Source organism: Pristis pectinata, chromosome 1 (assembly GCF_009764475.1).
Source record: "Pristis pectinata isolate sPriPec2 chromosome 1, sPriPec2.1.pri, whole genome shotgun sequence".
NCBI classification, from domain to species: Eukaryota; Metazoa; Chordata; class Chondrichthyes; order Rhinopristiformes; family Pristidae; genus Pristis; species Pristis pectinata.
Genome location: NC_067405.1, coordinates 26,405,404 through 26,419,200, shown reverse-complemented (window position 1 = coordinate 26,419,200; position 13,797 = coordinate 26,405,404). Strand labels below are relative to the sequence as shown.

General features: G+C 39.7%; 1 protein-coding gene across 1 annotated transcript in view; it reads right to left on the bottom strand.

The window, feature by feature from the left end:
• Positions 1-13,470, bottom strand: part of LOC127576271 (von Willebrand factor D and EGF domain-containing protein-like) — a 199,871-nt gene extending 186,401 nt beyond the window's left edge. Inside the window, exons 1-3 of the mRNA XM_052026761.1 lie at positions 13,398-13,470; positions 676-860; positions 202-436 (exon numbers count right to left, since the gene is read on the bottom strand). Coding sequence (XP_051882721.1) covers positions 202-436; positions 676-860; positions 13,398-13,470 — 493 coding nt within the window. The remainder of the gene's footprint in view (positions 1-201; positions 437-675; positions 861-13,397) is intronic.
• Positions 13,471-13,797: the final 327 nt, after the last annotated feature.

The following is a 13,797-nucleotide window of genomic DNA, read 5'->3' as shown; positions in this document are numbered from 1 at the left end:
CCTAATGTTCTTATGCACATTCAACCACTGTATGTTTTGTAAAACAAATCTTTGGTTTATTTACAGACCATTGCTTTATGAGTTAGTTAGCTATTCAGTTAATGGCATCTCTTTAACATCAGCGTCATACCAATAAGTAATGTTCTCAAACATGCAATTTTTCATTATAATATTCAAAAATATAATAATGTATCTGCTAACCTTCAGCAGCACAGTAACCCATGCATCCCTGAGTAGGTTGAAGGTAATAAACAAAGAAGGCTCCACAGTTCCTAAGAGAGACAGGGATCCTAAATAAACAACAGTCTTTGGTGCTGCCTGAGAAGAACTGCCACGTAGCACAGGCTGTTAATTTCTTTATCTCACCAGGGCGAGGCAGTGAGTTGGAACCTTCAAGGGAAAGCCAAACAGGAGCTTGTGTGCCACACTTATTCATCTGAGAATAAACATTATTAGAAAGGTCAGAGTTATAACAATGAAATAATGGTCCATAATATCCTTTATACATATTTGTTATAAATTCAGTTCATTTACATGTTTGGAGTTTAATCGACTCAAAGAAACTAAATTGTAAGTTCAAAGCTCAAGCTCTTATTGTAAATAGTCCTTGCACTCAATTCGTTTCATTAAATTGAATTAAATTTAAGACATACAAATGTTGCACATACTACTAACTTCTATACATTTTGTTGGCATTTCTGCTGGCTTGTCTCCAATCATAAAGCGGTACCATCCTCGTGTCAATGAATGATCACAGATGAGGTCTTGGATTGCAAATTGCTGTAGCTCAATAGAGTCAAAGTGAATGCTGCGGTAAGGGCTCCAAAGAACTTTATATCCTCCTGGGTAGCATTCTGGGGCTACAGAAAACAAAAATTACAAATTAATCAAGAGGACAACTGATTCTCAACTGTACCTTTAGCTTGCAAAACCTTGTCAGCAAAACTAACATCTCAAGCATTTTCTAACAAGCGTAATTAGCTAAAAAACTGATTTAGTACAATTAGCATTCAAGAGAGTGCAACATAAGGAGTGTCTTCAATAAATATCCCATTAGTAACCACTACTGAACATTTAAGTTGATCAAGTTGTTCAGAGAGAAAATGACTTATAATGGCTCCATCTCCATGGTATTTTGACTTCCCCTCCTGTGAATGCCCCAGAGATGTAATGACCAGAGATGTAATGATGCAAATCTGAAAATGCCACTGAAGAACTGCATGAGAATTTGTTTCCTGTGGGTAGATGGCTGGTAACCATTCAACCCTCAAACGTAGCTCATCTTACCCTAAAAATGTACAGTGGCATGCAAAAGTTTGGGCACCCCTGCTCAAAATTTCTGTTACTGTGAATAGCTAAGTGAGTAAAAGATGACCTGATTACCAAAAGACAAAGTTAAAGATGGCACATTCCTTTAGTATTTTAAGCAAGATTACTTTTTTATTTCCATCTTTTACAGTTTTAAAATAACAATAAAGAAAAAGGGCCCGAAGCAAAAGTTTGGGCACCCTGCATGGTCAGTACTTAGCAACACCCCCTTTGGCAAGTATCACAGTTTGTAAATGCTTTCTGTAGCCAGCTAAAAGTCTTTCATTCCTTGTTTGGGGGATTTTTGCCCATTCTTCCTTGCAAAAGGCTTCTAGTTCTGTTGGATTCTTGGGCCGTCTTGCATGCACGGCTCTTTTGAGATCTATCCACAGATTTTTGATGATGTTTAGGTCGGGGGACTGTGAGGGCCATGGCAAAACCTTCAGCTTGTGCCTCTTGAGGTAGTTCATTGTGGATTTTGAGGTGTGTTTAGGATCGTTATCCTGTTGTAGAAGCTATCCTCTTTTCAGCTTCAGCATTTTTACAGATGGTGTGATGTTTGCTTCCAGAATTTGCTGGTATTTAATTGAATTCATTCTTCCCTCTGTCACAAACCAGCAACAAAAGAAACACACTGAGCATGATTCAGTGTTAAAAACTATTTTATTAATCACTACTTATGATAATACGTAAAATAAAAGTAAAAATGTTAGTATGTTAGAATTCAAAAATGTTAAACCTCGAACGTTAACCCCAAAACTAAACTCTTCGTGTGTGTGTGTGTGACAAAGTCCAAAACTCCCAGTTCCTGAATGGTTCTTAAAGTTCAGTTCCGCAAGCCATAAGGTGAAACATGAGCAAGGGCTTCTTCAACAACCACCGTTGTCTGAAGATGTAGATGTAGAAAAACAGAGAGAGAGTACATACGAAATCCAAATGTTCCACGATGGAACCCAAACGACACTTCAGTGTTTACTCGGTAGTGACTTCCTCACCCCGAAAAGCATCCGAACCGTGGTCGTCCACATACAAATACCTGTTTCCTTCTACAGGTCAGCAACAAAGTGAACTCCACCGGATTACTTCCAACTTCCATACATGGATTTCAGTGGCAAACACAGTTATTGTTTCTCATCCATCGATAGAGAAAACAAGCAGGCTGGTGTCTCTCTCCCTTCTCTCTCTCTCTTCTTCTTCTTCTTCAACAACGTCATTACGTCCTTTATCTTCTATTGACGTAAGCACGCCCCACACACACATACACACACACTCTCTACCTTAAAGGGACTTTCACTGAGTCCGTAACACCTCTACCAGTGAAATGTTCCCCGTGCCACTGGCTGCAACACAAGCCCAAAGCATGATTGATCCACCCCTGTGCTTAACAGTTGGAGAGGTGTTCTTTTCATGAAATTCAGCACCCTTTTCTCTCCAAACATACCTTTGCTCATTGAGGCCAAAAAGTTCTACTTTAACTTCATCAGTCCACAGGACTTGTTTCCAAAATGCATCAGGCTTGTTTAGATGTTCCTTTGCAAAATTCTGATGCCAAATTTTGTGGTGAGGACGCAGGAAAGGTTTTTTTCTAATGACTCTTCCATGAAGGTCATATTTGTGCAGGGGTCACTGCACAGTAGAACAGGGCACCACCACTCCAGAGTCTGCTAAATCTTCCTGAAAGTCTTTTGCAGTCAAACAGGGGTTTTGATTTGCCTTTCTAGCAATCCTACGAGCAGTTCTCTTGGTCTTCCAGACCTCAACTTAACCCCCACCGTTCCTGTTAACTGCCATTTCTTAATTACATTATGAACTGAGAAAACAGCTACCTGAAAACACTTTGCTATCTTCTTATATCCTTCTCCTGCTTTGTGGGGATCATTTATTTTAATTTTCAAAGTGCTAGGCAGCTGCTTAGAGGAGCCCATGGCTGCTGATTGTTGGGACAAGGTTTGAGAAGTCAGGGTATTTATAAAGCTTTGAAATTTGCATCACCTGGCCTTTCCTAACGATTACTGTAAACAAGCCATAGCCCTAACAAGCTAATGAAGGTCTGAGACCTTGGTAAAAGTGATCTGAGAGCTCAAATCTCTTGGGGTGCCCAAATTTTTGTATGGTGCTCCTTTCATTTTTTTTCACTCTAAAATTGTACAAAACAAAAATGATACACTAATCTTGCTTAAAATGTTGAAAAGAACGTTTCATCTTTAAGAGTTTTGGAGATCAGTTCATCTTCTACCCACTTAACTATTCACAGTAACAGAAATTTTGACCAGGGGTGCCCAAATTTTTGCATGCCACTGTAGCCCAACTAATGTTTCAGGTCCTAAAAGCACAACAAACTGACACTGCATTGAGGGCCTGCACCAGGTTTCTGCTCAATCCATCACAGAGCAATATTCCATCATATACAAGACTCAATGTGTTGAAGTGATCGACAGGCCACGCCATTGCAGAGATACCAAAGGGAGTCTAGTAGGCTGTGGTTGGTTTTCAGATGAAACTCAGTGTTATGGTGCACAGTAACATTACATCATATGAGAGAATTTCTAAACCAGAGCATGTTGGACTATAATGCTCATCTTGCGTCATCACACCATAAATTCTTCAACGTGTGCATTAAAAGCATTGGTCCAGCAGTGGGTTGGAGGAATGGGGGGGGTGAGAGGGGGAGGGGGAAGAGATGTGGAAGCTGTTGTAATTAAGAGGACATAGTGGTGAGGTGGGTGCAGACAGTAAGACAACTTTAAGATCTTAAACAGAAAAGCAATTCAAATTGTTCTGAGCCATATTGCTACTTTTCAGTCATTACCCCAAAATTCAGCAAAACTGCTATTAAGACAATTCAGCAAAATTCACCGAGTTAATGATCTCCAGATTAATCTTTAAGGGACAAAAGGTTTGTCAGTTTGGCATCACTTTTGTAACATAATTGAGTTGCCAAACAAAATGGATAATCTTGGCCAGAACATCAAAGTAAATTTAAACTACATGTCAAGCATTCCTTATTTTGGTATATTCCTTCAGTGACACATATCCAGACATTCAGTTTCACATTTCTACAATAAGCTAAGCAGCCAGAGCCTATAAACATAACTATAGCAAAACTGGAACGCTCTTGAGGAAAGTTTCCTCAACTGGACTTTCCATAAGCAAATCCACAAGACATCTCCTTACATTTTTATATTTGGTACCAGACTCATTTTAATATTGTTATGGAAAATATTTTGAAAATCTACAAATGAATTAATCACTTTTAACTTCCAATATATGCCTGTTAAATATAGCATTAAGCAAAACTGATTGAACAGTTTGATATATGTTCATAAAAACATGGAACTCTTCTAAATTATAGGTTGTTCTAGTGTATTCCCCAGGTAAATACTGCTCAGCTGCTGGACTCCACGAGGACGCGACTGTCAGAGAGGAGTTAGGGAATTGCCATCAAATAGTTCAGAATGTTGGCACATACGTGAGTGAAAATCCTCAAATGCCAACAATGACCAGACAGAACAACAGCAGTTGCTGTTGCTGTCTCACAGTTCCAGTAACTTGGCTTCAACCCTAACCTTGGGTGCTGTCTGTATATTTTCTCTGTGACTGCATGGGTTTTCCCTGGGTGTTCCAGTTTCTTCCCACATCCCAATGACATGCTGATAGGTTAATTGGCTACTGTATATTGGCCTTCTGTCAAAATGATCAAAGGGGGTGGATGGGCATGTGCGAAGAAATAGGTCAAGTTATCAGAATGATTTCCTTGCACATTTCTCAACTGGGAGCCAGCATGGACCCGATGGGTCAAATGGTCTCCTTCCACAAGTTAATAAAATGTCACATTTCCTTGCCAAATTTAGCCCATTCTAAATTCAAGAATCTAGCTTGTCCTGCAGCATGAATGTAATTAGAGTGAGTAGCAACAATAATACACTAAGCTATCTTGTTATCTTATAAGAACACAAAAAATGATAATCTGGCCCATTAGTCCATGAGAACCTCCAAGGCAGTGGTTTTCAACCTTTTTTCATGCTGCGGACCCCCATAACATGTCCTTGTTAGATGGCGGACCCCCAAAGTCCACAAAATTAAACAATCGATAATTCATGCATACAACACTTAAATTACTGCACATGGGCCCCATTGAAATAGTGACTATTTCAATCACCAATAATTACCAGCGGTGTCTTTCAGTGTTCAGTTCAATGTGAAGGTTGTGCCTGTTTTGCACTGCAGAGTTTGTCCAAACGTGGTGGTATGTGTGACAAACATACATGTATGTCATCCTCAATATTCAGTCTTGATCTATATTTGGTTTTCATGGCAGTGACTGCAGAAGATGCTATTTTGCACAAGTAAGTGGTTGCAAATGGTAACAGAACATTGACGGCTTTGCCAGACAGCAGTGGATACTCCTGGGAACATGCTATCCAGAATGACAACAGTGACATTCAGTTGAACTGCAAGCGCAAGGTCATGTCAGATGACAGTTCAGCCAATTCTTCTTGTTCATGTCCAGTTAAATCAGTAAGCATGCATTCAAACGGATTTCAAATCCAATCAAACTTGCTCGTGTCATCATCGCCGAAATACTCATGGAAATAATGTGATAGCTGTTGAATATGGTTCAAAATGGTGGTCGCAATGGCCTCTGTCTTAGTCTCGTTCACGGTCAGAAAGTCAGCCAGCAACAGAAACATATCATGGATGCCTTGCTTGCATCTTCCCTTCCAGTTACGGAGTTTTTTCTGGAAGGCATTGATTTTGTCATGCGTTTTCAGAACATTTGAGCCAGATCCTTGCAATGATAGATTTAAGCTGTTCAAAATGTTGAAAATATCTGCAAGATAAGCTAATCTGGCAACCCACATCTCATCTGTCAAGAACTGTGCCAATGATCCGTTATGCTCATTTAGAAAAATGAGCAGTTCATCTCACAATTCATATACATGCTGCACAACGCTGCCTCGTGACAGCCATCTGATTTCTGTGTGTAGTAACAAATGCTTGTGCTTGGCTTCCATTTCACGGCATATGTTTTCAAACAAACGATGATTGAGTGGCCTGGCTTTGATATAGTTAACGATTTTAATGCACGTGGAAAACACATTTGCAAGATTTTCATCCATATCCTTTTCAGCCAAAGCCTCACAGTGAATCATGCAGTGGGTTGCTGCTACATGTGGAGCTACTTCTTTCACTCGTGCGACGAGACCCGACTTCCACTCCATCATTGCGGCAGCACCATCCGTGCATACTCCAATACACTGTCCACGCCAATGCCGATTCTACAAAAAAAGTGTCAAGCACACGGTTCTTCACCGGTTGTACGCCCTGGGCGTGCCTTGCAAAACAAAAAGTCTTCCAAAGCCTCTCCTTCCCAGCAATATCGAACATAAACCAACAACTGTGCAGCACTGGCGACATCAGTGCTTTCATCGAGCTGAATCACAAATCTGACTTGCTGAAGACATGCTATCAGCTGGCTCTGTATATCTTCCGCCATATCGCCAATTCTTCTGCTTACTGTGTTATCAGACAGTGGAATGGCTTTCAGTTTTTGACTGGATTCTTTTCCCAGTACAACTTCGCACATATCTACTGCTGCAGGCAGTATCTCTTCTCCAATTGTGTGAGGCTTTCTGGAACGTGCTATTCGTAATGCTACCAAATATGATGTGTGAAGAGCCTGCTCATTTACAGTGGCGCAGGCTGTCATTTTGCGTTTCTGCTTGAGGTACAGCTCCTTTTGCTGCTCAAAATATTCCTTCCACTTACTGGCAATATCTGGATGCACTGTTGTTAAATGGTGCTTCAATTTCACTGGTTTCATTGCATCATTGGACAGTGTTTGCAAACAAACAACACAGAGAGGTTGGTCCACATTTGTCCCCACTGCGATGAAGCCATATGAAATGTATTCTGGACCGTACTTGCATTGTTTTCTCTTTCGGTCACCCTTATCCCCTTCGTCATCAGAATCTTCCAGTTTCTGGTCAGCTTTTCTCTTCAGAAATTTCTCCATACTCAGCAATACACACTGGGCAGTTTAATTACTATTACTGATAAACAAAATTATCAAAACTAATCTAAAATCAACATGCTTGCGCACTTTTCGTTTAACGGTGACGTCACAGTGGCGTAAATGCACAGTAAGTAAGCAATATTATTAAGGCACACCAACAATGTCACTCAGCCTCGCTAACACTACAGTGCACAACAGAATAGTAGTGAGTAGTGAACACTACTGAGTAGTCTGACTACACAAATCGCATATTAAGTGGCAGCTTACCAGAAGGGAACACCGTCTAAGTCTCTAAGATTGTCGCCTATAACAGATAGAATAGATATGGCCAATTTTCTGAATAGTGGAAAACTGGAGCAAGCAAGTAAGCTACGTCTTTGTAACAGATTGCTTTTCCATTTTTGTCTTGGCTTGCTCACGGACCCCCTGGCAACCCGCCGTGGACCCCCAGGGGTCCACGGACCACAGGTTGAAAACCTCTGCTCCAAGGGAGCAATCCCATTCGTCCCAGACCCCTCTGCTTATTTATCTTACCCCTACACATTCTTTCTCACACCTGCCCATCGAGACCCCTCTTTTGACACTTTTTTTGTTATTAACTTACATTAAAAGGTAATTTACAGAAACCAATTAACTACCAGCACATCTTTTGGGACATGAGAGGAAACAGGACTACTTGAAGTAAATCTAAGCAGCCACTCAAACTCTGTGCAGACTACACCTGAGATCAAGATTGAACCCAGAACCTCAGCACTAACTGCTGCACCATTATTCATCCTAGTGGACAATATCCACAACATTCTTTTTGTTCCGTTACCCAAGGCTGAAATCTGACCAAGTGTTAAATTAGGCTTTTGTCCATCACAACCAATTTTCATTTGTTTCTTGTTTCTTTGTGTAACCTTTCTGGTCAAAAATCTTTATTGGTTAGTAAATTGGTAAATTGGTAAATTGGTTTATTATTGTCACAGGTACTGAGGTACAGTGAAAAACTTTGTTTTGCATGCCATCCATTCAGATCATTTAATTACAGCAGTGCATTGAGCTGGTACATGGGAAAACAATAACGGAATGCAGAATAAAGTGGTACAGTTAACAGAGAAAGTGCAGTGCAGGCAGACAATAAGGTGTAAGGTCATAACGAGGTAGATTGTGAGGTCAAGAGTCCATTTTATCGCAGAAGAGGTCCATTGACTAGCCTTATAACGATGGGACAGAAGCTGTCCTTGAGCCTGGTGGTACATGCTTTCAGGCTTTTGTATCTTCTGCCTGATTGGGGGGAGAAGAGAAAATGTCTGCGGTGGGTGGGGTCTTTGATTATGTTATCTGATTTACAGAGGCAGTGAGAAGTGTAGACAGAGTCCATGGAGGGGAGGCTGGTTTCTGTGATGTGCTGAGCTGTGTCGACAACTCTCTGCAGTTTCTTGCGGTCTTGAGCAAAGCAGTTGCCATACCAAGCTGTGATGCATCCAGATAGGATGCTTTCTATGATGCATCAATAAAAATCGATGAGGGTCAAAGGGGACATGCCAAGTTTCTACAGTAGAGCTGATAATTTACTTGACTGCCACAGTCCTTGTGCAAATTCTTGTTAAGTCTTTCATAATGTCCAACAGAGCTTTACAACAAGTGCAAAGCTTTGGTGTGTCATGGCTATTACAATGTAGCAAACACATTTGCCTAACTTATCTTGTGCTCAATGATCTGGAGTGGGACCTGAACCTACGACCTTCTGTGTGAGCGATAAGAGTGCTACCGATGGAGGTACAATCAGCAGAACATGTACACACAATACACTATGTTTTGTATGCAAGAACACAGTTTCTCCCAACATCTTCTGTGAATGTTGACTGGAAGTCTGAAATGAGATAACAAATTATCTCTTCTCCCAAATGGATGTAGGTAACAGCTTCAATGGCTGGTTTATTAACTATTCAGGTGAGCCTATTAATGAACCAATCTCTTCTTTGACTTGTGCCAACCAGTTTTCCTCTGTCAATGTAGCAGCAAAAACTTGTTTGAATTATGAACCGAAGTTCCAATCTGAAACATAATATAGTTTATGCCAACAAAAATTCTGCTGGATCAAACAGCCAATAATTCCAAGGCTTGACTGCGTAATTAGACATGGATATAAGGCACATTCTTAGCCATCCATTTCTAATGGACCTCCTTTAAGAAATCTAGAGTAAGCAGGGAAAGATAGATCTGTAACCACTGTATTGTCAACCTGTCGCACATGACAATATGTCCGGGCTGTGCAAAGGTATTTCTCAGCATATCTGGCTCCTAGCCTTTTTTCCAAGTCATCTGTCACACTCCTATAGAAATTCAGAGGAAGCATGTCTTGGAAACATACCAACCACTAATGTTATCTGTTCAGTATAATTTTCAAGTGTGATCACTTAAAAATCTTTGAAGCTATTAAATAACGGTTGATTAGGCAGCTCTGTCCTATATCAGTTATAGCCTCATGTCTTATCTAAAGAATTAAGTTGTGCAATATAGATATGAATTTATAGATAAATGCAGACAAGATTCATATGTGAACAAGTCTTAAATAAAACTATAATATTAATCAATTCAAATCTGTTTCAGAAAGATAGTCCAATAAATTACACACCTTGTACTGTCTGAACCTTAGCACCTAAATTTGGGAGATATGTATAAAGGAAATTTGGAACTGTTCCATTAGAAAAAAGTAACTTAATTTCACACAGATTTCCTTAGGTCTTTGAAGATTTATTTGAGGTGTTGTTATTGGACAAACTTTTCACCTCAAAAAAAAGACAATTACCTGTGTTGTAAAAATTTATTATTTCAAAATACTTCTATTCTGCAATGATTTTATGAGTAACTCACCATCCAGACAAAACAGTTACTCCCATTGAAGCAAAAAGAACAAGAATAGAAAGCCATCAGTAACAACAATAAAAACACTTTGAGGGACTTCACATAGGTGTGAGTGCAACAAGAGAAGCAGAAACATTAAACATTAAGAGAATAAGAGTGACAATCTGCTATTTCCTTTCATAGAAATCAGATTAATCATCCATAAAGGCAAAGTTTAATTTCCCTTAAAATATAATTTTATAGAGAGATTTTATTGGAATAGAAGCCTAATGGGCATAGCTCCAGAAAGGAGTTTCCCTCAGGATAGAGGATCTCCAACAGAAGGCTGAAAGCTGTGAATGTCAGGACATCTGGTTGGAATCAGAACAATATGCTCCACGTAAACCCAATCTTGTTACTTTATTAGAACAAAGAAGATAAAAGAGTACAGCAGACGAACAGGCCCTCCAGCTGCTCCCAATCTACTTTCCTCGATTCCTGCCTAATTAGCTTTCCCCCAATTTAGCATTTTCACCCAAGGACCAATCTTATCCATACCCATAACTATCTTAAAACCTGCAGAATTATAATCACCATTCCTAAAATGCACCTCCCCACTGAAATTTCAATCACCTAGCCAGGCTCATTCCACAGTAAAAGGTCTAGTCCGGCCTCTTCCCTGGCTGCACTCTCTACATATTGTTTCAACAAACCATCTGAATGCACCTAAAAAAAATTCTGATAAAAAACTACAGCAACCCTATTGTTTTTACACCTTTCCATGATCTCCTTGCATATCTGTTCCTCTATCTCCCGCTGGCTTTTGGGAGGCCTAGACTATAATCCCGTCATAGTGACTGTATTTTTCTTATGCCTGAACTCTACTCATATGGCTTTGTTAGATGAGCCTTCCATGATGTTCCCACTAAATATAATTGTGACATACTTCATAATCAGTAATGCAAATCCCCCCACCTCTTTTACATCCCTCTGTATCATGCCTGAAACATCTAAACCTGGAATGCTGAGCTACCAGTCTTTCCCTTCCCTCAACCAAGTTTCTGTAATGGCTACAACATCGTAGTTATTCATAAGTGAGTTCAACACATCAAACTTTAAAGTACAGATGAAGCAATGTCTTAATAGAAAAATGCTTCACACAAATTGCAAAAGCTGTCCTAAGCTATAACAGTTGGCATGTCTACACATAAACATCCTGTTTGGATGATACCTCAAGCTGAAATTTAAAGTTATTTTTAAGAAATTGGAAAAAAAATGGAGGAAGACTTCAACAAAAGTTTAAGGTTTCATTTGTATGCAGTAATCCTAACATACAGTATGTGAACATCAGGACCATCCATGCCCATGACAGATTCAATAGAAAGTGAAGGAAGCAGCTATACCTGATGGAAGTCAAGGATTATCCAAGGATGCTAAGCCAGCTTGGACAGTTTTTACATTTTATATATACAGCGCTGTCATACTTAGTTTAGTCGTCAGGTCAGAAATTTATGCAAGAATCAGCTAAAATAGGAAGAAAGCAATGAGAGAGTTTAAAAGATATACCACAACTAGGGACCTTCACTGGAGGACATACCTCCACCTACTACTTTGGGAATATCACAAAATTAGGAGGGTCAACAATAATAATAATAATAGAAAAGCAATAATCGCCAACAATAATGCATACAGGGTAAAAGGAATAGAGGAATATGCTCAGAGAATGCAGTTAAGATGAATCAACTAGGATAGAGAAAAGAAACGTGGAAGTATCCCTGTTAAGTCAAATAATTCTGTGTGAAAATCAAAAAAAAACTACAGATGCTGGAAATCTGAAAAAGAGAAAATACTTGAAAAACTTAGCAAGTCAGGCAGCATCCATGGAAAAAGAAAACAGTCAACATTTAGGATCTGTGACCCTTTGTTAGATCTGGGAAAGAGAGAGATGCTAATTAGTTTTCAGTAGGTGAGAAGGTGGAGGTGGGAGGAGGATGTGTAGAATAAAGGTAATGTTTATGATAGGATGAGTTAAGGTGGTTTAATGGTGTAGTTACCAGCACATTGGTCTGTGCAATGAGTTTTAAATGGTAAGGTGGTGGGATCTGCCTGATAGGCTAGATTGATATAAGAAGGACGAGAAAAACTGAGCCAACATAATATAAAAACAGAAAATAGAATGTGCTGGATATACTAAGCAGGTCAGGTAGCACCTGTGGAAAGGAAAACAGTTAATATTTCAGCTGAGGGAACCTTCATTAGGCCTGAATAAGCTCATCTAGGTAGCAGTGAAATGTGAGTTAAACCAAAGGGATTTTCTCTGATAAAGTGAAAATATATGGTCAGTGGGATAAGGTTAAGCCACTATGGATCTGTAATTTGTTGCTGATATGGTTCTGGAATACTGGGATATGTCCATCAGGGCAGACTATACAGAGGAAAAAAAAAGGATGGCAGACAGAAATGGTAGACAGGAAGAAAGAACTTGTTATCTAAAGTTAGGGAATTTGATATCGAATCTGGAAGGCTGCAACTTGCCCATATGAAAGGTGGGGTGTTGTTCCTTGAGCTTCTGTTGGGTTTGTCTATCTGCGCTGCACTTTCTCTGTAACTGCAACACTAAGTTTTGTATTCTGTTTTTTTTTAACTACTTCGATGTAATTAGTTATGGCATGATTTGTCTAGATGACAAACAAAAGTTTTTCACTGTATCTCGGCACATGTAACAATAATAAACTAACACCAATACCAATGGATTCATTTAGCAGTGCAGGAGGCAACAGGCAGAGACATTTTGTGTACTATTTTAAGACAACTAACGTGTCTGCTTCTACTTAATGTGATATCTGATCCTCCAGAGACACTGATGTTAAGGAACTCATCCACTATCTTTTGACCCTGGGTGCTAGGGATGACCTCCTGTGAGCTGCAATTCTGTGCTGATTCCATCACCTTTGAAGTTTCTTGTCTGTGAGCAGCAGGATATTGTTGGTGCAAGCTCTGCAGGCTGCCATTGCAGCTTCTACCGTCAGTGTTGCTAATGGTTATCTTAGCCTTCATCTAATGTCCAAATCAACACAGTATAAGCAGTGCACATGATCATATAATGGTTCAGAACTCCAAGGTACAGGTTTGACTTCCAAATCTCCAAAGTATGTACAGTAATGCTCTCAGTCCATGCACTGTGAACAAACCCTAACATGGAATCAGGCAGAAAACAGCTTTCCAAGTTGTGACATGTTACCCTGAGCCTCTTCAGCTGCTGTTATATCCTCACCTTGCTTCTGCTGGTGAATTCCAGAAAGCCCAGGAAACATGTCTGGTTCAAGTTAACTCTCCAAGCTCTCATTAAGTTCTTTGCAGCTAAGTAATTAAAATGCTGACAATGACAACCCACCTGTCTTTAGAGGGTGTTGGGGGAGAGCACAGTTCTCACATACAGCTTAACACACTGCAGTGATATGTGGTTAAATGTGATTAGTACACTGAAGCCAGATTTCTGTCAAAACCATGTTTTTCTGGGTCTTCATCACCCCTCCACACCCATCCCACATTAAAACTTTCCTCAACAACTTAAAGTGAACTTGGTGAATATTTAGCCTGTGCAGTTTGGGAAAAAAATTGTCACTATCTTCTTAAAATAC